Raw genomic sequence first — 26480 nt, 5'->3', positions numbered from 1 at the left:
TGCTTCTTGGCCATCTGTATGTCTTCTTTGGAGAAATGTCTATTTAGGTCTTCTGCCCATTTTCTGATTGGGTTGTTTTTTTTTTAATATCGAGCTGCATGAGCTGTTTATATATTTTGGAGGTTAATCCTTTGTCCGTTGATTCATTTGCAAATATTTTCTCCCATTCTGAGGGCTGTCTTTTCGTCTTGTTTATGGTTTCCTTTGCTGTGCAAAAGCTTTGAAGTTTCATTAGGTCCCATTTGTTTATTTTTATTTTTATTTCCATTACTCTAGGAGATGGATCAAAAAAGATCTTTAGGTTCAACATTCCTTTGTCTTATACACATGGACATAATCCCAGTGCCAATCTCCCTCACTTTCAAAGATCATTCCCTTTGGTATATATTGGAAAAGAGAAGGTTAAGACTTTGTCCCTTCTGCATTGTCCAACTGGCAGACCTACTCAGGGATGTACACGCAGCTCCAGGGCTCCAGCTCTATTTAGGACCACCGTGCACTTCACTCCTGGCCTCCACCTGCAAGTCCTGGACGTAACCTCCGTACGATGCATCTCCCATTCACAGTGCCAGCAGCGGAGCCAGTGATCCACTGGTCAGAACTTAATCATTAGGGACACACCAAACTGCAAGGGAGGCTGGGAAATAGTCTTTAATGGGGGTGGATGCAGGGACACCTGCCTAGTTCGAATTCAAGGACTCTATCACTAAAAGAAATGTTTCTGCCACAACACTATTTGGAGAAAAAATGTTTTGAACAGAAGGAAGGTAATCAGGCTTAGAGAAGGGAAATTTAGAAAGTTACAAAATTAGTAATCTCATCTCAGCATTATCAAGAATAAAAGTTACCCTGTCAGGGTGATGTTTTTCACTGCCAGACAGATAGCTCTCTCTTGTGAAGATGGACATAGCAGGCTATCAAAGCCTAAACTTTCAATCCATATAGCTAATTCCCTTTGCTCTGATTCCATGCTCACTGAGAAATCTTCTTTCGCCCAGAGGGAGAGTATGTGCTCAACAGGCCAAGGCAAACATCGGTTTACCTGATGATTCTATTTCTCAATAGGTAAATATATTAGTCACTTAGACTGGGTTTGAGCTTGTCAAACTAAGGGTTGGACCCTGGACCAAGACAATTTTACCAAGAAAAATTCTACATTATGAGCCTTCTCAGCAACCAGTGTTCCCCCAGTGACACCTCTCTGCATTACCAAGTGTAATGGTCAGGTATTGCTGCAACAGTACTGAATAACAAAGTGATCATAAACATTTATTATTGCGCACATATCTGTAGGTCAACGGAGGATTTGGCTGATCTAAGTTTGGCCAGATAGCTCCGCTTCAGGCTGCAGGGGCAGGTCTGCTTCTTGCTACATGTCCGTTGATTGACAGAGGCAGCTCTGCCCCACATATCTTCTTCGGGATATACCTGGACCAGTGGCATATCTGAGCTATGTTCCTCTCAGAGAGTGGCAGAGAAGCAAGAGAACAACAAAAACATGTGAGGCCATTACCAGTCTAGGCTCAGAAATTTCTGGCTCATTCTGTTGGCCAAACAAGTCACACAGTCAAACACAAGGACAAAGGATGGGGAAGTATACTCTGCCCCTTTAGTAAGAAGAATTTCAAAGTCACACAGTAAAGGGTGTGGTTACAGGGTGGGGTGAAGAATTGGGGTCACTGTTGTAATCTGCATTAGGTTAACTGCATATCTTAACCAAGTCTATCTGGACCAAGGGCCAGGGTATCAGAGGGAGAACTCAGGGCACAATTTAATTATTTGGGCCAAGGTAACAGCTTCTCCAAGTTATAGCAGATGTTATAATATTGGAAATAAATCCTTTGCAATTTACATTAAGTGCTCAGCTATCTGCACACTTACATATCTAGTTGCCTTATCAAACCTTCACAAGTTAAGGTAACTTTTATTGTTGCCAAGAGTTAACTGATTTAGGCAAAGAAACTTGCTGAAATCCACACAGACATTAAGTGAAGAAAAGCAGGACTGGAAACAGAATATCTGATGCCAACTCAGGTGCTTCTATTCACCATATCAGCTCCTCTTTGGTTGTTTTGATTATCAGGAATTTCTAAAAAGAATGTATTTTGGATGTGAAATGTTCTAATTCAGACATAAAGATGGGCTGTAAATGAACTTGCCATAAACATCAGCCCTCTTCCTGCCAATGCTGCTGCTTTCTGCAGTAGCAGAGCTTCCCAGTATCACCAGCTGATACTGAAACAGATCCCCCAGCCTGTGCTCAATCAGGCCTGTTTGTCTAAAATTGCAAGGGCTCAATCTGAGACCAAAACTCAGAAGTCAGTGGCCCAGATGGGGCTTCTGCCATGCTTCACAAGAGCATGGTACAGGGGAAAAGGCAAATCAGACCCACCTCCCAGCACTTAGTACTTTAGTTTTTGGACAGGAGGCTCACTTTATTATTTGAATGTATTTGAAAACATTTTGTTTACAACAAGAAGTAAATGTAAAACACGACTATTGTAGGAGTTTAGAAAAAGGAGCACACATTGAGGGCTGGGTTGGTGAGGAAAGCTTTTCCAAAGGAAATGAGGTCACTCTTTCCTGGGGGAAAAGTGAGGGGGTCATCTCCTTTCTACCACAAGGCTGAACAATCACCTACACCCATGTGCCCTGCAAAAAGTACTATTATTTCCTTGCTGGGCTCAAGAACACCCTTTGGCTTCTGGGAAGTCCACTCTCCTCTCGCCCAGAACTCCAACTTAGCCTCTCTGGACGCTATCCACGCTGTCCCAAACTTTGCCGGGCCAGTGGTCACCCTGCCTACCTGAGCATCTGTTCTCTTCATCCGCCATTCCTTTCTCAGGTGTAGCCCTGAGTGCCTGGACAGCGGCCTACCGAGCCCTGGCAGGTCTCAGAGTTTGCCTCTCCCAACTGCGGAGCCTAGGACGCTGGGAAACTGTCTGTGCCCCTGAGGAGTGGGGGCAAGATGCGGTCGTGTTTTCAGCCACAGTGCGGTCTTCATCGGATTTCGGAGAAGCCAGTCTTGGATTTCCTCGTCCCCGCTCCCTGGGCAAACGCAGCATTTCCATGGGAAGCTCGAATTGGGGTGGGGAGCTGGCTCCCCTCCTCTGCTCGCTCCCCTCGGGCGGGCGGGGTGTCTGGCGCCGAGCGCGCTGGAGGAGGCCCTGGAGGGGGCGGGCCAGCCGGCGGGGCTGCCCTCTCCGCAGTGACGTCCCAGAGGGCGGAGGGGCGACGGACTGGCTCCGCGCCCTCCCCGCCTCCTCTGGGCGCCGGGTCCGTCGGTCCTCTGGAGATGCTGCTGCCGCCCGCCGTTGAAGTTGCGGGGCACGCCGCTGCCGGTCTTCCCGCTCCACCGCCTTAGCGCCCCGGCGTCCGAAGGCGCACCCGAGCCGGGCCATGCAGCCGGGAGCGGCGCTGCAGGCCGTGCTGCTGGCAGTGCTGCTGGCAGGGCTCCGGGGCGCGACGGGTCGCCTGCTAAGCGGTGAGTGCGCGCGCGCTGGGGCGGGGGCTGGTTCCCGGGCGCTGGGCTGCGGCACCCACTGCACCCCACCTAAGGCTGACCGTCCTTAGGGCCACGGTGCCTCTTCTCTGGCCCTCCGCGGAGTGGGTGGAGGGGTGGCGCCCCCGCCCCACCAATGGACTTAGCCCTGCGGCGGCCCCTACTTCTAGAGGGGCAATCGCCCGGCTGCTGAGCCTAGCGCCGGTTCCCTGCGTGTCCTGGACCGCGCGAAGTCCGTTCCCCGCCCAGGGCTGCCATAATACCGAGAGACGTAGGCTAGATGGGGCAGTGAGCAAACTGCCCCAGTAGGCGCCCCCTCGGTCCGCTCCACTGAGAGCGGCGCAGTAGTCCCCGGGACCCCCACGCAGGGCTTGTCCTGCCCACCAGGGAGGTCTCCTGTCCCGGGAGACGGTGCGTACAGTAGGGATTCTGGATCGGCTGTGCCGTGGGAACCCCAGCCCGTTACTCCTGGTCTCTTCTGGGAGGAAAGGATCCAGCGCCTGGAATAAGAGCGCTTAGAGATCGGGAAAGAAGCCTAGTTAGCGCGGGGCAAGCCCCGCCTGACTCAGGGGAATGACTCTCTCTGCTTCCTTCCTCCTGTCGTGTCACTGCAGCTTCGGACTTGGACCTCAGAGGAGGTACAGTGCTCTGGCTCCTTGCCTCTTCCATTTGTTCTGCATGTCGAGACGGGGCGGTGCGGGGTGGGGGGCGGCGGAGGGGATGTCCGTTCCCCTGTCTCAGGTTTCCTTCGCAGGCAATAGATTGGCCAAGAGGGATGGAGAGGAATGAAAACCTCCGCTCCGTTATCGGTGCTTCCGAAGCTGATTGAAGGAATCTAAAGTTGGTTTCAGGATGGGGTGGGGTGCAGGGTGGCAAAATGGGAGGGTAACCGAATTCAGCTGTTTGGGTGACGGCTGCACGGGCTCTGTCCTCGGTGGCCGCCCTTCCCCTTCCTGCAAATGAGAGGAGAGAAACACTTCCTGAAGGCAGGGGGACCAGATGCACCCTGGGCCTTCTTCCAGCTCTGGCTCCCTCTGGCACTCACTGGCTGACTTGGGATGTGTGGCCAGGCTGGGCCATACAGGAAACTCGTTTAAGGTGTTATGTTTTCCCTTGATAATCCAACGATGGAAAAGTGGGGACTGCCAGTAAATTCAACTCCACCTTGGGGGTGCCTGGGGCTCATTTGTTTTTCCTCTGCTGCCTCTTTTGGAGCCACCTTTAAGGACTCATAAAGCTGAGCTGACCCAGCCTTCTCCCCAGGGAGCATCTCAGCCACAGCTTCTCTGGCCAGTGGTCCCTAGTCTCTCTGGAACACCTCCTTAGCGAGAATGTCCCACTTTTGAGGCCTCCTAATTTGCTGATGGAGCAGTCCTGTTAGAATTTCTCTATTCAGCAAAAGGAGAAAAGTGACAGAAAGGGAGAAGAAGCAAAACTTTTACAACTTGTTTATTGAAAATTTCTTTACAAAGGCGATGAAAGAAGAAACTGAAAATAAGAATTCACAGGGGCTTTCCAGATTATCTGTATGTGCTCTGTTCCCATTTAAGCACTGAAAATGCAGTTAACTGCCTGTGGCCTTTTGCTCTGTATTCTGGACAATTTGGGGAATAACTAATGCTATCTGGCTCTGTGCACAGTTGCAAAACAAATTAGGAAAATGAGAACATTCTATGAGAGCTGGGAAGAGTTTCCCAAACTAAAATCCTTTATTCCTCGCTCTATGGCAGTAATTCACGCCCACAGCCCACAGACTGGCTCTGCATTGCAAGGGATTCCCCTTGTTGAAATCTGGTTTTCACTGTACATCTGGATCCAGAAACATGCTGTGTGTTCCTGTGGGTTAGGAAGCGGCAAGTGTTTCTGTATTCCCAGCACCTAGCACAGTGCCAGGCATGAGCGTACATGCAATACATACTGACTTAACGAAGGAGCGATGAGGCTAATGTTTTGGGTGCAGCACGGCTTTAGACACCCAGACACAAGCCAGGGTGGTGTGTACTGGTGAACGATTTTTTATCCGTCCTCAGTAGAATCTCATCCATTTGTCCTTGATGGTCTTCAGCCCTTCGGGTGTCGGTCAGATGAGACATATTACATGGGCTCCCAGTGCAACCTGAGCCTGTGGTGGCGTGGGGAGCAGAGTTCAGTGGTTATGGCTGTGACTTTGTAATCAGATCTGGGTTCTGACTCAAGTCATGCTATGGATAGCTTATGTGGCCTTAGCCAGACTAATTTCTCTGAGCCTCAGTTTTCTCATCTGTAAAATGGGGCATAAACAATATCTACAACAGTGGATTACTATGAGTGTTCAATGAGATAAGGTATGTATGTAAATGCAAAAGCCCTTAGCATAGTACATGACACACAGTAAGAGTTCACCGAACTTTAGCTGTTGACTTTAGGCAAGACCAGTAGCAGAAAACCCCATGGATCTGATGCTTTTATCTTCTGCTTATACCGTAGACTGGGTGAATATTCAGTCCTGCTATTGATACATACGCAGAGGGTTCCAGGGTAGAGGAGCCCACGCCTGACTTCAGAATGCCTCTCTTACCTGAAGGAACCCCCAAACAGAGATAACTCACTTTAAGCCACACTTAGTCTCCTGCGACTCCCTAATGGCATGGAAGTGTTATTTGTTTGCCTTTAAGTGAAACCATAAATCTTCATCTACCTCTCTTTTAAAGATTAATTTTAAATGTCTGCTTTTCAATAATCTGTAATGGAACAAAGAAAACATGGAGTCTAAATCACTGTGTCTCCACACTGGAAGGGGTATTAATTTGCTCTGAGAGCTTAATGACACTAAAACAAGCCACTGATGAGTAATCAGAATTCCTGAAGCTTCATTCAGATGCCTCCAAGCGTCCCTGCTCTGGTATATGTTGGGGGCACTAAAATAGGTAGGCTTCTTTTTTTCTCTAGGTCAGCCAGTCTGCCGGGGAGGAACACAGAAGCCTTGTTATGAAGTCATCTACTTCCACGATGCTTCTCGAAGACTGAACTTTGAGGAAGCCAGAGCAGCCTGCAGGAGAGATGGGGGCCAGCTAGTCAGCATCGAGTCTGAAGATGAACAGAGACTGATAGAAAAGTTCATTGAAAACCTCCTGGCTTCTGATGGTGATTTCTGGATTGGGCTTAGGAGGCGTGAAGAGAAACAAAGCAATGGCACAGCCTGCCAGGACCTTTATGCCTGGATCGATGGCAGCACAGCAACATTTAGGTAAGTGTGTGGAACGCACAGCCGCTAACTCACTTGATGTAGCTGCAAAAAGAGGCAGGCTGGATCCACAGTGCCAGTCAGTGTGGAAGAGAAGTCCCAGCCAGGAAGAGCCCTGAAGGGATAGCAGTACTGGCAGGGCCACTGACCAAAGCAGTGGGGCGAAGGTGGTAAGTCAGCCTTAACCTAGGCCCAGAGAACTCTGTCCAGGAGGGTGGCCCAGAAGCACAGCTTCAGTGGCACACAATGCTTGAAGTCAGTCGTTCTGGCTGCCCGGCCTTTTGGACTAGAACCCCAGTGAGAGATTTTTTTTTTTAATTTTTATTGGAGTATAGTTGATTTACTATGTTGTGTTAGTTTCAGGTGTACAGCAAAGTGAATCAGTTATACGTACACATATATCCACTCTTTTTTAGATTCTTTTCCCATATAGGCCATTACAGAGTATTGAGTAGAGTTCCCTGTGCTATACAGTAGGTCTTTATCAGTTATTTATTTTATATATACTAGTGTGGATGTGTCAATCCCAATCTCCCAGTTTATCCCTCCCCCCACCCCCTTACACCCTGGTAACCATACGTTTGTTTTCTACATCTGTGACTCTATTTCTGTTTTGTAAATAAGTTCATTTGTACCCTTTTTTTAGATTCCACATATAAGTGATATCATATATTTGTCTTTCTCTGTCTGACTTACTCCACTCAGTATGACAATCTCTAGGTCCATCCATGTTGCTTCAAATGGCATTATTTTGTTCTTTTTTATGGCTGAGTAATATTCCATTGTATATATGTACCACATCTTTTATCCCTTCCTCTGTTGATGGACATTTAGGTTGCTGCCATGTCTTGGCTATTGTAAACAGTACTGCAGTGAACATTGGGATGCATGTGTCTTTTCGAATTATGGTTTTCTCTGGATGTATGCCCAGGAGTGGGATTGCTGACCCAGTGAGAGATTGAAGGCCTGTGGGGCTGAAGGGCTCCAGACTGCAGGAAATTATGATGACAGGCAAGAAATTAGAGCCAAGATCTAATTCTCTGGATTGACCAAGAGGGGACTTAAGGAAGCCTGCAGTTTGTAGAGCCCTTCTAAACCCACAGCACTGGACTCACTTCACACACCTGCCCCCCAGCACCATGGCATTGCCATCGTCCCTCCCTAAGAAAAGCAGTGACGTGGAAGAACGTCAAAAAATATCAAAATTAAAAGGCAGGCATAAGACTGGAAAAATGTTGTAAGAAATTTAACAGTTATGATCTTTTTACAATAAAGAGTTAATATAAGTCAAAAAGCACTAAAAGTTTGTATAAGTCAGTAAAACCCCAAAAGATAAAGGGGCAAAAGACCTGAGCAAACAGTTCACAAAATAGAAAATCTAACTGGTAAATAGTCATATGGGGAAAACATTTAAACTCATTTTCAATCAAAAGAATGAAGATTAGAATATATCTTTATTACCTATTCCATTCAAGACAGCATGAAGTTCACCCATTATGCTATTCAGATCCACACCTTCATCTAAGTTCCAGGAGTCATTCCTCCAAGATTCTCGTGGGCCTCTCTCCTGGGAGAAACTTTAGAAAGGAAGCTTAGGAGGAACTACACTCCCCACCACTGAAGCTGGTCCCAGCGCCACGACTGATATTTATTGACCCCCCTCCTGCTCTGTGCAGTCTAGATTCCCCTCATCCTCTGTTCGGGGAGCCTCAATGGCTCTCTTACCTTGTGGCAGGACCCAGACCCTCATCCCTGAAGAGTGTGAGGCCTAGTCAACTTGCATTGCTTACGCTGGAGTGATTTCATTTTTCTGCTTACCATCAAAATTGGGCACATGAGTACCAACAGGTACCCAAGTAGATAACCTGGCTGTCAAACATATCTCTCCCAGCTTGTAACAGCCGAGATACCTTCGCCTCATGATTAGGGTCCTGCAAAGAGAATGACTCCTCTTCTTGCCTGCTGGTTCCTGGACACAAGAATCCCCAAATGTCCAAGTGGCAGCCATTGTTCATAGTTCAATAACACTCTTGCTGTATCTTCTGGTGGAAGGATTCCCCCAGAATATACCAGGACTTCTAAACCCACAGAGCTCAGCATTGCAGAGACAAGAAACACAAATTCCCCAAGTAAGTACTACCAGTGAAGGTAAGCAGGGCTACTCCTCCTTTCATAAGCTATAGCTTTACAAAATGTATTTCTTAAAGAATAAGACCTGAAAGTCAAAATTACTTCTTTATCCACGGGCTGCAGAATGGATGTTGTGGTACCAGGCATGAAAACGACACTAATCTCCTTGTACATCTCCATCAGAGCTCTTGGGTGACCAGGTGCATTGTCAAGGAGCAGTAATATTTGGAAACGAATCTTTTCTTTTGACAGTAAGTCTCAACAGTGGGCTTAAAATGTTCAGTAAATCATATTGTAAACAGTTGTGAGCCATCCAGGCTTTGTTGTTCCATTTATAGAGCAAAGGCAGAGTAGATTTAGCGTAATTCTTAAGGGTCCTAGGATTTTTGGAATGATCAATGAGAACTGGTTTCAACTTAAAGTCACCAGCTGCATTAGTTTCTAACACAAGAGTCATTCCGCTCTTTGAAGCCAAGCATTGACTTCTCCTCTCTAGCTACAAAAGTCCTAGATGGTATCTTCCATTATAAGGCTGTTTTGTCTACACTGAAAATCTGCTGTTTAGTTTAGCCACCTTCATGAATTATCTTAGCTAGGTCTTCTGGATAACTTGCCTCAGCTTCTACATCAGCATTTACTGCTTCACCTTGCATTTTTCTGTTATAGAGAGGCCTTTTTTCCTTAACCTCATGAACCAACCTCCGTTAGCTTCAAACTTTTCTTCTACATCCCTTGGCTCCCAGACCCCAGAATACTCTTGGATGACACAGGATGATACAAAGGTCAGTGATTCAAAATGTGCACTGTGTCTTGGAGGATGTTGGCTCATCCTCACAAAGTATTGCCTCTAAGCTAGTGCTTCAGCGGTGTTTTCAACAAGTTCCTCCATCACTCTGTCAAACTGGCAGCTTCAGGATGGGTGAATATGTGATGTGACTAGTAAATCCCCTGCCTACGCCCACATCTCCTTTGCTATAAACTAGGTTTTTTGGTCTGATGAGATCTTATTTGGAATTCTGTGCTGGTAGATCAAAGACTGTGTAAGCATTTGGATAGTGGTGCTAAGGCCTTGAGGCTAGAAAGGCAAACCCATACCCAGATTGTATGTCTATTCCTATCGACATGAATCATTGCCCCTTTCAGGATGGAAGGAGTCCAATGTAGTCAACTTGCTACCAGATTCTAGGCTTGTCTCTGTTCCCAGCAGACTGGTTGTTGGGCAGTAGCTAGATCAGCCTTGGTGAGTGGGAACGGCTACTGTTGAGCCCATGCATGGCCTCCATCCCTGCCACCATGGCTACCCTAGTATGTATCTATTATACCAGAGCTGGGGCAGCTGATAACAGGCTGGCTGACATCAACTGGCTAAGTCATTTTGTCTCCCTGGTTGTTTAGTGCCTCTTCCATGCTAGAGGCTTTTTGGTGGGCTTTAACATATGATAGATTTTCATACTTTACCCCTACTCCCATATGTCTATTCACATCACTCTATCCAAGAGCTCCTTGTCCGCAGTCTTCCACTCTTTATGCTTTTAGACTTCTAATCAACTGGCTAAGCTCTTTGCCTTTACCCCTGAGTTTTTATATAGTCTAATCTCTAATAACTTGTCTTTCTATACTAAGTGGTTAACTAGGTATATCAGCTAAGCTCTGGCCATTGGGAGGATGTTTCCTTAACACTTGATCTTTCAGAACCACCTCTGAGTGGGACTGTAGTACAGCTGCTGCCCATTTGGAGTTGTACCCCCATGCTTGGCTGACCTATCCGTGAACCAAGCTTAGGCTGCCTTTATCAGCTAGTCATAAGGGATTCCTCTATGCAGCTATAGGTGTAAGCTGAGGGACAGGCTCTGGTACAACAGTGGTAGATGTCATGGCAGTCTGCTCTACCTGTTCATACAGTGCCATCTGGTCCTAAATATACCTCTTCCATCTCGTAATGAATTGATTCCAGGCCTGCCTAATCTTTTGACTAGGTATGTCTGACAGTGTCTCTCTTACATTGAGCAAGTGGATTGCATGTTCTCTTGGTGCTCCTTGCCTAGTATCAAGCCAGGAGTTGCTTTGCAAAAGGTGATTTTTTTCTTATCTATAGATGATATGGCCTTGCTGTAGAATCTTAAGGGTTTGCATTGTGATTCTCTCATTGGAGCTTGTACAGATTCTATATGGCATTATTTTTCTCACCACTGATACCTCTAATAATAGGGTCTGATGGATCATATGGCCCAAGTGGGAAGTCTGCTTCCATCACAGCCTAGAACTGCTTCAGAGTCCTTTTCTGCTCTGGACCGCACTCAGAGACACCTGTCTTTCATGTCAACTGGTATATAGGCCAGAGCAGTATTCCCAGATGTGAAATATGCCACCTCTAGAACCCAAAAAGACCTACCCCAGGCTATGCTTCCTTCTTAAAATTATTGCAAGACACTTCAAATTATTGTGAGATGAAGTAATTTGACCTTTAATTTGAAAGGGGTGTTCTGGCATTCTCTAGATCACTAGACACCTACCCAGTTTCATGAAGTAACAGGCCCCTGAATCTTCAAACGTTTACCTCCAACCCTTGGAGCACTTGAGTCTTACTAAGGCCTCCAGTCCTTGCTCATCTGGTTCAGTTAGCGTGATGTCAGCAACATGGTGGACCAGTGTGATTTTTTGCAAGATATCCAGGCAGTCTCTTTTCACATCATATTATGACCGAGGGTAGGAAAATTAGTATAGTCCTGAGGAAAGACCATAAAGGTATACTGATGTCCATTCCAAATAAATGCAGACTGTTTTCTGATTCTCTTTCTGATACAGGTGAAAAAGAATGTACTCACCAAATCTACGTATTAGGTACCCAAGGACGTGTTAAGCAGCTCTAGCAAAGATACCACAAATGGCATAGTAGGTACAATTGAGACTTCTAGCTGGTTGAATTTGTGCTACTCCAGTGTCATCCTTCAGGATCTGCCTGGTTTTTGCAGGAGCCAGACTAGTGAATTATATAGAGATATGACAGGGAATACCATCCTTGCATTCTCTAGGTCTCTAGGAGTGGCACTACTTTCTGTCATCTTCGCCTGGATAAGATATTGTTTTCTATTTACTATCTTGGAGAGAATAGGGAAGAGTGCAGTTTCAGAGACTTCCACTTGACCTTCTCCACTATTATAGCTCTTACCCCATAAGTTTTCAATTCATATATTTTAGGACTGGGGAATGACCACTGGATGGGTCCACTGTGAGCTGGTCCTGATCTCAGAGAGACAGCAGTGAGTGGTCCTGAAGAGAGATCTTAGTTCCCTGCCCAGGAATTGAACCTGGGCAGCCTGGATGAAAACCAGGAATCCTAGCCACTAGTCCACCAGGGGCTAGAGGCTAGAAGCAAAGTTCCCCTAGCTGTTACCCCCACTGGAAAATGCGTTTCTCAAGGAGGCAAAAACTATAAAAGCAGGTACAACGTTTATTATTAGAGACACAGCATAACATGTGGGAGAGCACACAGAGAAGCAGTTCGTTTATTTAAGACAGAAGCAAGGCAGAAATACACACCTAGAGAGAAAGGGTTCGGGCATCCTCTCTAATGAGGAGCGCGGTAAAGAGGTGATTTAAATCCCTTATATAGGATAGTCCTTCTGGGTCTTTGTTTACCTTTGGCCAATTCTCTTCTTCTTTCACACCTGACCAGTCCTAGGACCCTCCCTAATATGCATGTGCGACTTTTTGCTAAGATGGATTCCACCACAGAGGCCTGTGGGGATATGTCCACACTTATTATGGGGTGGCGCCCCCTCCCTTTTTGACCCTCAAGGAGCCTTTCTGTGCATGTGCAGACAAAGAAGTTTTCCTTGACCTCAGAAGTGGTCATCTTATCTCTTTATTCCTGCAGAGCTCAGCTTCTGCCACTAGCCTTGTCCTTGGAGTGTCTGGGTGAGAACAAAGCTTCAATTTTATTCCACTTGACAAACACCAGCTGTCCTGCCCAGGGGCCCATCTATCTCCCATTTCAGTCCTGGGCCAGAACTCCATTTACTACTTAGCCTCAATATGCTCCCACTCAAAAGGGTAGTTTTAATGACACTTCAAGTCTTTGGGTATCAGTGTTGACTTGCACTCTGTGTCCAGCAGTCTTTGTAATATTTGGGTATTCCTCTTTCCCCAGCATATGGTTACTTGAGTAAATGGCCATAGGTCCCTTTGGGAGAATAGAGGAAATTACCATGGGCACCTACTGTGGTGTTGCAGGGTCTTCCTCCTTCTAGCAGTGAGTTCCAAGCCTGAAACCTGGCTCAAGTCCAGTAACTAGATGCCAGGCATAATATTCCAACCATTCCATCACCTGTGAAATAAAATAACATAAAGCCATAGGGCCAGTGGGGAGGAGAACAGACAAGCAGGAGGTCTACCAACAGGGTTGGAAAATTGCCTGGAGGTGACTAATGAGGTGCAGAGCCCAGCCCCAGTCAGGATCTCCAGCTCTCCAGACAGTGTCCAAGCAGACTTGCAAGCTCAGCTACCATCCAGGCGAATTCAACCCAGTGGATTCAGCAGAGGATTTTCCTTTTGGTGAACTGCAGCACAAGACTCAAGCAGAGCCATATGAGGGTGCTACACAGAGAGCTGTCTCTTAGCTGTCTCCTAAGGAGGGGCTCTGACAAGAGCTAGGCAGAGCAGCAGGGCTCATCTCAATAGCCGAGCATCAGGGGAGATCTGGGCCCCGGAAGGAAACTGCTTAGGTGAGTAACAGGCGAACTACAAAGCCCAGCCCTGAGTCAGCACATGGGGTGGGTGCTCGCAGCATTTAAACTATCTATGGAATCTAAGGCTTTAATCTGGTGCCCACATATCCAACTGGGTGGCAGCATCATTTAATTTCAAGTACCATTGGGGCTGCTAGTGCACCCCGTCCAGGAGCTAGGGAAACAGAGACAAGAAATCAGGCGGCAGAGGCTGAAGAAGGGCTCATCGGCCTGATGAAGTAGAAACAACTTAAAACCTGAAGAAGACTACTTGGGCCTCCCGCTTTTGCCCCCACCCCATCTCTTGCTTTGAAGCCTCTACATGTTGGAAAGTCTTGCTCAGATGCTTGAATTTTCTATCCGCTCCTCAGAGCTAGGAAGGCAGCTATGGCTGTTGAAAAGCATGGGGAGATGGAAGCAAGGCAAGCTCTGGATGAGATAAGCCATGCCTCTCTCAATGCATCTGATTTCTAAAAAAAAGAGAAACAAAACCCAGTCAGCCGAAAGCAAAAAAGAAATAAGATCATCCAGACTTGCCCTGCTGGCTGCTTTTTCTCATAATTCCTTTGCAGACATTATATGGTAATATATCCCTCCCTGCAAAGGCAAATGTCAGATGATTGATTGTGATGTCCGTATTAGAAAGCGTGGTTCTACTTACTGGAAGCACTTCAGTTCCTCCCTGTCTCTGAAGTTCCTGGCTTAGTGGAACTTGATAGGAAAACAAAGGCTTTGAAGTCTTGTGGTATCCTTCTCCAGTTGCCTCCACTCTTGACCCCTTTCCTACAGGAACTGGTATGTGGATGAGCCTTCGTGCGGCAGCGAGGTCTGCGTGGTCATGTACCATCAGCCATCAGCACCCGCCGGAATCGGGGGCCCCTACATGTTCCAGTGGAATGACGACCGATGCACCATGAAGAACAATTTCATCTGCAAATATTCCGCTGGTAATGAATCCTCTCCCAAGTTATATGGCTGAATTCTCAACCTCCTCTCTCATTTCATAAGCAGCTGCTGGTTCCAAGAATTTGTCACGTGGTCTCTGCGAAAGCTTGTTGCAAATGCCAGCAGTGTTAAACATTGGGAGTTCTTGTGAAGGGAGATGTAGTGACACTTCCTCACTGAGGAATAATTCTAGCACAGGAGAGGGGTATTAGATGCTAAGAGAAAGGATGAAGAAATGGAAGGGTCTAATTTATGTATGATAAGGCAAGAATTATGAGAACTTCAAGAAACAAAAAGCCCTCCAAGTGGACAATTATAATTCTTATTCCTTCGAGATATGAGATTGTATGCTGTAAGAGCTTGGAATACAGTAAGTCCCTACATACGAACCTTCAAGTTGTGAACTTTCAAAGATGCAAACCTACGTTTGCATGTCCAGTCCCGTAAGTTAGTTCACGTGTCTGGCGTACATTGTCACATGCGCACATCCTCCACAAGTGGTTGTGCTTTTGTGTACTTTAGTGTACAGTACTGTATAGAGTATAGTAGTACAGTATCTTTATTTCAAGCCCAGGATGTCCTGAAGCAAGTGTAAAAGCAGTGGCGATGCAGCTGGTACTGTACTTTACCGTAAGATTTAAAATGTACTGTACTGTAAGATTTTAAATGTTTTCTGTTTGTTTTTTATGTATTATTTGTCCGAAAAGTATTATAAGCCTATTACAGTACAGTACTATATAGCCGATTGTGTTAGTTGGATACCTAGGCTAACGTCGTTGGACTTACAAATGTGCTCTCCGAACGGAACTCATTCATATGTAGTGGACTTACTGTAAAGAAGAAATATGAAAGGAGGCTGGCCATTGTTCCTGCAAGTCTTCTACCAGCCACGTGACATTATTTTCTGGGGCTTTAAGGAAACAGAATAATGACCAGAGGAGGTAGATGATAAAATACACCAATTTTACTGACACTGGGCAGATAGAAGTCACTTTGATGAGCAGGGCATCATCCTGCTCCGTAGAGCACCCTCTAAATACATGCCTTGCAAATTTAATTGACGTTTGCTTCTAAATCTGTGAAGGGTTTTGAATTGGCTACAAGCCTGTAGTCTCACTGTGCTGAGGTTTCCCAAACTCCTCCATTATGTTGGACTTTGATCTAAACGTGAAGTGATTTTTGATCTGTTATGGAAGTTTCTCACCTCCCTGAAGCCAACTGCTTGACCCCAATTCTACATCCTTTCCTGACAGAAGTAGAATGACTTGTTAGTTACATCTATTGAGGGACTAAACAATCCTGTCATTTTTAAATTGTCTGAATTTGACTGTGCTTTTGCTGCTAAAGTTGTTTTTCCTCCCTCTTCACCCCTTCGGATGAATTCTCTCCAAAGACCTGGCCTTCCCCACCATACAGAGTTGTCTCAGGCAGGGAGGTTGCAAGGACTGGGGCTGACTTAGCAGGGCACATTTTTAGAGCAATTAAAACAAGGCGCTTGTTACAAACTGGCTGCCCATCACTTTTGTTCCTCATATCCTATTATCTCCATGATTTAAAATGTTGTACTTCTTAAATATTTTCTGAAATGTGAGATTTTGACATTTGTTTTCATAGCCTTTTATTTTTGTACTTTGAACCTAGTTAGGTTTTGTTTTTAATCATAATCTTTATTAATTTTGCTACTGCCTGATTTAGACTGAGTCCTGGCAGGAAAAAGGTGGCACACTCAAAGGGTTTAATGAGAAGAGTATAATAAAATGATGTTTGCCAAGATGTGGGCACAGAGCATGAGATGGTGAAGTGCCCAGGAATTAGCTACAATGGGAAGTTGTTACTACCCCCAGGTTTCAAGGAGCAAAGGGGAGGGACTCCAGAGAAAGCTTGGAGTTATGGAAGAGGAGCCGCCCAATAGGAGCTGTAACCAGAGAACGCAGCTACTGTCAAACCACAGTGACGTGCGAAGGGGGCCTGGGGAATAACTGCCAGGACCCCTCTCTTCTCCTACTCTCTAATCTCTTGCTTCTGCCTCCTACTGGTTAAGTCCAATCAAGAACCAAAGGACAGGACTTCCCTGGTGGAGCAGTGGTTAAGAATCCACCTGCCAATGCAGGGGACATGGGTTTGAGAAGGTCCGGGAAGGTCTTTCCTGGTCCAGGAAGATCCCACATGCTGTGGAGCAACTAAGCCCACACGCCGCAACTACTGAGCCTGCGTGCTGCAACTACTGAAGCCTGCATACCTAGAGCCCATACTCCACAACAAGAGAAGCCACTGCAGTGAGAAGCCCACGCATTGCAATGAAGATTAGCCCCCGTTCTCCCCCTCTCTGCAACTAGAGAAAGCCCGCGTGCAGCAGCGAAGACCCAACGCAGCCAAAAAAGAGCAAAAGGACAAGGGAGCCGCAAGACACAGTCCATAGAGTTCAGCCTCCAGGACACAGAGAAGGACCAAGAATAGATCCAGCAGAGAGAAATGGGCACACAGAGAAAGACTAACACATTGCCTTTACGTGGCCCCCCTCCTCAGAATAAGTTCACACACCTCAGCACGCCATAAAAAATTGCCTTGATCAGACCCTTGCCTGTCTCCAGCCCCAGTTCTTACCACTCTTATTCCTCCCCGATCCCATTCCCCTCTGCCCCCTGTGAAGTTCCCCAAGAGCTCTTAACTGCTGTTTCCAGTGCTTGGAACACCCTTCCCTCTTTCCTGGTCAGCTCATTCTCAGCCTTCAGGTTCAGGTTAAACATCACCTTCTCTCATCACAACCAAGTGCAGTAGGTGATCCTTGATGATAATGATGATGATGACAATGGTGATTTTCTATAAGGGGCGTTATTAGGACAATCTGCAGAATTTGAATAAGATCTGTCGATTGGTTGATATATATATCAATGTTGATTTCTTGGTTTTGATAATTGTACTATGGTTATGTTGGAGTATTGCCCCCCTCCCATCTTAAATACACACTGAAGTATTAAGGGAGTAAAGGGTAACTACGGCTGCAACTTATTCTCAGGAAAAAAGTTATGGATGCGTCTGTATGTGAATATATATGTGTGTATGTATGTGTGTGTGTACAGATTTAGATATAGACTTGTAGATATAAATATATAGGATATATATAAAGAGAGAGAGAGAATAATCATATAAATGAAACGTGATAAAATGGTAACATTTTGGTGAAGGATACATGGGAATTCTTTGTACTAGTCTTGCAAATTTCCATAAATCTGAAATTATTTCCAAATAAGAAGTTTTAAAAAATCACTTCCTCTGGGAAGCATCCAGGGCCCCTCAAAACTAGGTTAAGTGTTCCTCCCATGAGGCTCATAACACCTCACACACACAGTACTTTAACTGCCTGTTTACAAGTTTGTCCCCTTCACTATATGGTTGGCATGAGGTCTGGAAATACACATGTTTGACCAGTTAATCCCTGCGCTTGATGGGCTAGGGGAAGGTCACCCAGTATGGTTGCAACAGGATGGCACAACATCCCATTATACCAGAGGGCAAGGGACAGGTTGAAAGATAGCATCTAAAACTAGATTTGACAACATGACCACATAGAGTAGGTGGTATGCTAGCCAGATCTGATCACTTGATTCCACCTGGGGTGTGCTAAAGGCATAGATGCGTTCAGTGGAAATCAGAGACAAATCATCTGAGGCCATGTGTCACAGACCATTGCAGCAATGGATGGAAGTGCTGCGTTAATTTGCCATGTTCACTGCAGTTTTGCCCAGTGGATTGAACTATGGAGGGGCAAGAAAATGACTACCTCGTGTAATGTCTTTGAATATATGATGTATTGCAATATATCACAAAATTCATGTGTTAATATTCTCCTGTACTTCCCCATCCTGTATAATATAAGTTCCTTAGAGGGCTGGGACTACTTTTCACTTGCTGTTGTATCTCTAACACCTAGCACAGAATTTGTCTCCTTGTGATTTTAATTTTTCATTTGAATTTTTTAAATTAAAATCCCAGTTCAGTTACTTATTAGCTGTGAGATTTGAGCAAGGTGTTTAATCTCCCTGTACCTGAGTCTCCTTGTGTGCAAATTCAGAACCGCACTCACCTCATCAGGCTCTTATCAGGATAAATTGTGTTTGTTTTTAATAAAACATTTAGAGCATGATGCTGTTTCTATCATAGAGCAGACATTTTTAATAAATGAATGGATTTGCATCATCTCTACACACACACACGCTTAAAAGTTTCCTTTCTGCATAAAACTTCAGAATAGCTTTGACATCCTGGCCTTAGGACTGTGAATTCTAAAATTTTGACCTTATGGACCCTGACGCTCTGAACCCAGAGCATCTGATCAGTGTAGAGTCACCGCCAGTACAAAAGGCTGACACACTTTCAGCCAAAAGTAAAAACATTGATGTAGGTCGTCTGTGCAGCTCGACTATCCTGAGGCTCTTAGAAATATTTTAAATGACTCGTGTTCTAGGTCACCAGGCTCTGCCTTGGGGCTGGCCATGGTCTCCTTAGTCCCGGGCCACTTCCAATGCTTGGAGATCAGTATTTGTTGCTCTAAAATATCCCCAATAGGAATTGATCAAGTGTCTTGGATTGCTTTACAACAGCGCAGGCCTGGGTGTAGCCGGGGAGGAGTGGGGATTATTGTTGAAACCAGATTAGCCATATGTTCCTAAGAGTTAAAGCTGCATGATGGTACATAGGGGTTCATTACACTGATCTTTCCACTTTTGCGTATATTTGGAAATTCTCGTATTTAAAACTCTTAGTTTTAAAACTAAAAAGTTTACTTTTTAAAAAAGAAAAAGTGCCCAAGTAAAACTGGGGAAAGGCTAGTCTTTGTGCAGAAGAGATTCTTCGGACTTACTAACCTGGTTTCTAGTGTCTGATAATACTAAATGAAATTTATTGGACAACTGAATGAACAAATAAATGGATGCCATGCTCTGGCCATCTTCATTCAGATGGCATGGAAATTTACTTATTGCTCTCATTCTTGTTTCTTTCTGCTATAGAGAAACCAACAGCTCCTTCTACAAGGCCTGGAGGTAAGACTGTCAATTGAGATTTGAGTTAATTTGGGTTGTTTCACAGCTTTCGAAGCTTTTCACAGGTTTAGAACCACGTGTTCTTTAAACCAGATTATTCAGCAGAAAGACCACTGGTGTTAACCCTGACCCTTTGGACAGGTATATGCCACACTGGACATGGCCAGTAGTTCATTAATCTCACTAGCGTTGTCTTTCTCTCAAATATCTGAAAAGTAATAGTTGCAAATTCAGTTTGGGATGTTACTTGTCATTACTGACAATATGAAAGGAATAATCCAGTCTAATGATCCAAGAAGCAAGTCAAACTGATAATTTATGGTCCTAGAAGTGAGTTGTTGGCCCTTCCCCTTGGCACTTCAGTACGTTATGGGCCTTGATGTCAGCTGCCTGCTGGTTGTGTCCGTACATGATTCTTCGCAGCAAGTCTCACCAGAAAGATAAAGACAAGTAAACCTCTAGGTCAGCAAATTCAATGCTTTTACTTCCCTGGGTTTATAAATGGCACTGGTCACAATGCTGGTGCTTTTTGGCATCCCACCCTGAAGCTGGTAGGACCTCAGAGGATATCTGGATTTTGATGCCTTTCTCCAGGTTCTCAAGTCCATGTGTCTCTCTCCAGGTGAAGGAACAGAGACAGCAATGCCCATACTTCCAGAAGACACAGAGAAAGAAGATGCCACAGAAACACTGAAAGAAAGCAAAGGTATGTACAGAACTCTCCCAGAGAAAAATAGATAATAGGACTCTCCTGATCACGAATTCCCCATGATTATATACCCTACTTTGTTCTTTCCCACAGCAACTTAAAAATGGAACCAGACAGAGCACTTATGACTTTGTAAAAACCGCATTATATGTTAGATTTTGTCAGTGAAATACACAAATGGAGCTATCCTAAGACAATTGGGGCGATTAGACAAGACAGGAGGTAAAAAAAGATCTGCATGAAGACAGATGAGGCTTGAGAACCTCCCAGAAGTTGTCTGGGGGGAGGGGAACTAGAGAATGGATGTAGAGAAATAAGAGCAGAAAGACCCAGGCCATGATTAATATTTCTTTACGAGACAAATAGAGGAAATGGACATAAAAGATAAAAGAAAATGGAGTGATAAATTGGAGTGCTAATGGACTTTCAACCTCAACTCTCACCTCGAGTTTCAAGAGGGAGATCAGGGCTGGTTACTAGCCTTATCATGGTGATCATTTCATAATGTATGCAAATGTCAAATCAGTATAGAATACATCTGAAACTAACATAATATTATATGTCAACTATATTTCAATTAAGACAAAAAAGAAAGATCTGAGTTTTGTCACTGGGCAAATTTTTAAAAAACACTTAATTTTTCAGTTTAGTTATTTGCATAATAGAAGTAATAACATTTTTCTCACCTACCTGAGAGCATTTCTGTGTCCATAAAATGAAACAGGATAGTGCAGTACTGCAATTCAGTTGTGACACTAGCCACCCCATGTTAGCACAGACCCTACAGGTTAAGGGCTCAGTCCCCATCAAGACTGCCCTCACTTCAGATATCAGCCACAAGTTCAGGGGTCCCCAGTCCACCCACACTTCTAATCAACTGGCTACAATTCCAGGGAGTGCCCCATCGCGTTCAATAATTCACTAGAACAACTTACAGAACTCAGGAAAACACCATACCTATGACTATGTTTTATTATAAAGGTTACAAATCAGAAGCAGCCAGGTGAAACACATACAGTAAGGTCTGGGAGGGTCTCGAATGGGGACTCTCTGTGTCCTCTCCCTGTGGAACCAGGATGGGTAATCACCTTCCTGGCAAATCAACGTGTTCACCAGCCGGAAGGCTCCACCGCGCTTTGGTGTGCAGAGATTTTCTTAAGGTCTCATTACGTAGCACAGTTGATTTGATCGTTGGCCGTGTAATTGAACTCACCCCCTAGGCCCCAACAGCCCCCATCCTGAGACATCTCTGTCAGTATAAACTCTGATCTGGTCTGAACGGCTCATGAATAAGGAAGTTACTCCTATTTCCGAGAAATTCCAAAGATTTAGAGCCTCCCGCCCAGGTACCAGGGACAAAGCCCAGTCAAATTCTTTATTATACAACAGATGTAATGTGTGAAAATGCTTTTTAAAAAATCCAAAGTGCTGTGCAGCAGTGGGTGGCATTTTTATTGCTCATTGTTACTACGGTGGTATTTAAAGTAGGTTTTGTTTGGAGGGTTTTTTTGGTGGTTGTCAGGTTTGTAGCCTCACAGAAAAACAAAGCCACGGCCTCTGGATGGTTGAGAATCTTAACCAGTAGGAGTAGGAAAGGGATCAGTCCCCAATCATTGATTCCTCCCAAAGCCCCTTGAGGGAAAATTCTCTGGTTCTAAGACTTAAGTCTTAGGAAAGGTAAGGATGGTAGATCTCTAAGTGCCCTCCGCAGTCGCTGCTCATGGGCCCAGCTGGATCCAGTTAGCGGTCAGAAACGTCAGTAAGGCTCTACAGTCTGATTCATGTGTTACACGTGACCTTCTCATTCCTGGCAATAACACCGAGACTTCTGGCTTGTTTCTTTTTTCCTCCCTCTCCCCGATCCCACCTTGGAAACTACTGTTTCTGTCCTTAGAGTCAAAGACACCAGCACCCCCAAGCAGCCTCATCTTTGTTAACAAAGAGGAAGAATGAGAAAAGAGATAACCTCTTTCGTCTGAAAAAAATTCTTAATTAACAAAACTGCCCATCTTATATTTGCAAGAAACCCAAAAATGTAAACTTCTTTTCTCTCTGTTACTTCAGATAATAGGACAGGTAGAAAAGCCTCATTTATTGAAACTGGAAGACTTTGCTGTCTGGGTAACCATATCTGTTTCCTTCCAGAATGCGCTCCTTGGAATGCTCTGTGTTGATTATGCTTTTTTAAGTCTGTTTTGAAGCACACAGAAACACCACCAGTGCTGATAAAGTGTGCTTTTCTTTTCAGAAGCTGCCTTGAATCTTGCCTACATCCTAATCCCCAGCGTCCCCCTTCTCTTCTTTGTGGTCACCACAGGTGTATGTTGGGTTTGGATCTGTAGAAGGAGGCAAGTAAAACCTTCATCATGTAAACCTTTGTGTTTTCTGAACTCTTCAAGATTTGGACTTCATTAACAGCCACGGCAGCTCCAAGACAATCACTTCTACAGATTTGAGAGTAAATTTTCTGATGGGCTCAGGGCACTCAGAAGTACTAAGCATTGTGCTTAGCTATGATTAAGAGAGTGATCTTACATTCTTTAATTTTTGTGTGTGTGGAAGATTTTAAACGACTTGAGGGGTGAGACTGTGTTATTCATCTGTGCATCCACACATCACTCAGCAAAGTGCTCTCATGCATGTATGCGCTCACTCCAGGAATGCTTGTTGGGTGAGTGAAGGAATGAATAGTGAGCCCTTTGAAAACGACTGTTCCAAAGCCTGGCAAACCACTGAAACTAAACCACTTAATTCAAAATGAAATAGCCAAATCCTTTTAATTGACTTTTAATTGAATTCACAAGTGTAGATTGCTACAAAATAGCTGCACTAAGTAGCCTAAAGCACCTCTGTTAGTGGATCATGTGCCACCATTGTTGAGGTAACCAGAGGTCTTCTCAGCTACCTTTTTATTCCCCATCATCATGGTCTACATAGAAGAAGGAAAGCAAAGGTGCAGTTTAAGACTTGACTCCCTTTGATGACCAATTTGAGATAAACTAGTAAGATTCCAATGAAGATCCTGCTTCATTTAATTATAACTTCCTTATAGGATTATTAGAAGAATTAAAGCAGTTAATATATGCAGAATGAGTATATAGTAAGCACTCAAAACTGTTATCTCTTCCTATGATCATTTTCATTAGTTAAGTCCTTTTAACCTAAAAATAGAGTTCAGTTCAAAAACTTGCAAATATATTTTCTAACTGCTTACTCTGTGGTTGGGTCTTGATTTCCCTCCCTTACCTATCTATTTAGCACCTCACCACAATGTGGGATTGTGGCTTTGAAGCTGGAGTCTGTCTCGGGGTTTTAACCATTTTTGTGCCACAGACCCCTGTAGCAGTCTGGTGAAGCCTACGGATCACTTCCCAGAACAATATTTTTAAATGCATAAAATAAATCACACTGGATTACAAGGGAAGGAATAATGCTGTTATATAGTTTAGCAAAATATCTCCAACAACTAATGTGAAACGGTAATACACGTGCTCCTTTATTAATGCTTCTTTATTTAGTGGTGAGTATAAGTATCATAATACTGAAGTAGAGATGAGCATAAAATATTTTAAGACATCTTAAGTCATAACTGTGATGTGATATGAAAATATCTATGATTTCCGTTGGTGAACAAGTCAAGACATTACTAGTGGGAATTCCCTGGTGGCCCAGTGGTTAGGACTCCGTGCTTTCACTGCCGAGGGGAGCTAAGATCCCACAAGCCGAGTGGTGCAGCCAAAAAGAAAAAAACAGAAACAAAAACAAAAAAAGCTATTACGACTCAGGTTAACTGCCCACATTCAAAACTGAAGGACAAGCTCAATTTCACTTAGAGATGGATTTTTTTGAATGTGGTATTTTCCCCCATGCAATTCTATCCATGGACCCTCTGGAGGCTCTGGGGATCCCAGAGTCATCACCTCCGTTCTGTGCTCTGGCAGCAGTGAGTGATAGATACATAACAACACTTTCCTCTTTTATTCCCACCCCACCCGAAACCTTGACCTGTAGGTTGAGGCAGGTGAGAAGTGCAGTGTAGTGACTGCCCAGAATGACCCCCTCCTGCCTGCACAGGGGCACCGGGATGTTCTCAGTCCCCTTGTCCACTGAGCCCTGGTTCTCTTTACTCCTAGGAAACGGGGGCAGCCAGGCCCCAGCACGAAGGAGCAGCGCCCCACCTGGCCCGCTCCTCAGCCGGGGAACAGCCCGGACCTAGAGGTTTACAATGTCATACGAAAGCAGAGCGAAGCTGATCTAGCCGAGACCCGGCCGGACCTGAAGAACATCTCATTTCGAGCGCGCTCGCGAGAGGCCACTCCCGACACTGTGTCCTGTGACTATGACAACGTGGCCATGAACCCATCCGAAAGCGGGTTCGTGACGCTGGTGAGCATGGAGAGTGGCTTCGTGACCAACGACGTTTATGAGTTCTCCCCAGACCGAGTGGGAAGGAGCAAGGAGGCCGAGTGGGTGGAAAATGAAATATATGGTTATTAGGATGCACGAACGAACCCTGAACTGACAAGAATGGGAAAGAAGAGAGAAGCAAAAGTCTATTTTCTGTAAGGAAAACACTCAGAAGGTCTGTGAAAGTGCTCAGCTCAGGTCCTGGAGGTGAGCATGAGATCCCCTGTTGGATCTGCAGTTTGGGCTATATCCCTTATCCCAGTCCCTCACCTGGCTGGAACTTCTGAGAAAGCACCTTGTCCAGCGTCTGGCACATAATAGAAAATAAACAACTGATTGTTACAACTGACTTTCAAGGGACAGTGCTTTCACTGGCGGGTGGGGTGGGGGTGGGGTAGTTACTGTGGAGCTTGGGAAACCAGCCTCTAGGTTCTGTTTCTCTTGCTCTGTACAGCAGCAAACATCATCACAAAGAGACAGAAAGTACAGAATCTTTTCAAAGCCCGCCTATGCCAGCCTTGAGCTGGGCTGCGCAACAGCAATTCTTATATCTATTTTTTTCAAAGAATCAAATCAAATAAAAAGCAGGAAACAGAATGTTAGTCAGTCTGTGTCTACAGCCCTTCTTCTGCATGTGGCCTCTGGGGACCGTTTTTTCTTTTTCCTGACATCCAAACTTGGAAATGTCTAACTTGGAAACACTTTAGAAACTGAAAATGAAGTTTGAATCTAGGCTTCTCGGCTTATTTGTGTTCCCAGCCCTGTTACCGCACGTTGTTCTGTTTGTGTGTTTGTTTTACTGCAGCATCAACATAGTATTAGTAATAATGCTAATTATTTTACATTTTTGTTTTCGGGATCTGACTATTTCAAAAACTTTTGGACTCAAATGCAGAGAAAAGTCACCTAACATCAGTCATTTACCAGACGAAGTTCTGAAGGTCATTATTTAAATCACCAACAACATCCCTCTATCAGCTTAATAATCTTAGTATTTTAACCATTCCTCATATGTCTTGTTTTTGAATAGTTTGTAACTTTGCCTGACACATGGAGCCCCAATCTAGACAGAGTAAGCTCGTCTGGGTCGGAGCAGTATCAAATGTAGTGGATTCTAAGCAATGCCAATTACCTGCCTTACCAAGGCAGGGAGCAGGGGGGAAAACAAAAACATCATTTATGCCTGCTTCAGGGAAGTGTGTTCTGTGGCGTTAACAATATTGCAAGCAAAAAGAGTGACCATATAGTCTGAAGGACTGATTCATTGTCCAAAACACTGAAGTTCCCACTTTGCATCCGACTTCCTGGCTCTGTGATCTGTGCCTTTATCCGCCCCGGTTCCCCTATGCTCTGGCCCCTACTAGGCTGCAAGCACCATGAAAGTAGGGATCCAATCTGCCCTGCCAGCCATATACCTCCTGCACCCAAGACAGTGCCCTGCGTAGAGTAAACCATCAATACTCGTTGGACGGATGAACAGTTCCTCTTTCAGAGTGATGTAAAATTACCCGCGTATTTCAGCTTAAAAGTTTGTAGGACCCGATTTTCACACTCTACCTGGATGGGGGGAGGATATTGAGTTATTTTAGTTTGAAAAGCACTCCAACTGCCTGGGAAGAAGGAAGCATTAGTAACAAGTAAACAGAAGCTAGTTAACAACTTAATTATGTCACTAAAACTTAAAATGAGGACCCATTCTTAAGGCTATAATCAGAGCTAACCCTCTGCATCTTCCTTTTGTCATTAGTGTCTTGTCTCCGCTGGGACCCACAGGTCTCTTATTCTGTGTTTGCAC

At 44.9% G+C, this 26480-nt stretch overlaps 1 protein-coding gene across 9 annotated transcripts; it reads left to right on the top strand.

The window, feature by feature from the left end:
- The first annotated feature begins 3277 nt into the window (after positions 1-3277).
- Positions 3278-25035, top strand: LAYN (layilin). 9 transcript variants are annotated; one of them, XM_027082355.1, is made up of 8 exons: positions 6614-6728; positions 8617-8854; positions 11661-11747; positions 14372-14529; positions 19537-19569; positions 20192-20275; positions 22527-22626; positions 24412-25035. In XM_027082355.1, the coding sequence occupies exons 4-8, from the start codon at positions 14421-14423 to the stop codon at positions 24773-24775; spliced, it is 690 nt and encodes a 229-aa protein (XP_026938156.1). In that variant the 5' UTR covers positions 6614-6728; positions 8617-8854; positions 11661-11747; positions 14372-14420; the 3' UTR covers positions 24776-25035. The 9 variants fall into 9 exon arrangements, with proteins under 9 accessions (XP_026938153.1, XP_026938154.1, XP_026938155.1 ...); XM_027082357.1 differs by having other exon boundaries at positions 6623-6732; positions 8979-11747; XM_027082359.1 differs by having other exon boundaries at positions 6661-6728; positions 8653-8854; positions 8979-11747.
- The last annotated feature ends 1445 nt before the right edge of the window (positions 25036-26480 follow it).

This window comes from Aethalodelphis obliquidens, unplaced genomic scaffold (genome assembly GCF_003676395.1).
Source record: "Aethalodelphis obliquidens isolate GAN/ISIS:26980383/991018 unplaced genomic scaffold, ASM367639v1 scaffold46, whole genome shotgun sequence".
Classification (NCBI taxonomy): domain Eukaryota; kingdom Metazoa; phylum Chordata; class Mammalia; order Artiodactyla; family Delphinidae; genus Aethalodelphis; species Aethalodelphis obliquidens.
Note: the sequence above shows the minus strand (reverse complement) of the source record. Positions and strands in the feature narration are given on the sequence as shown.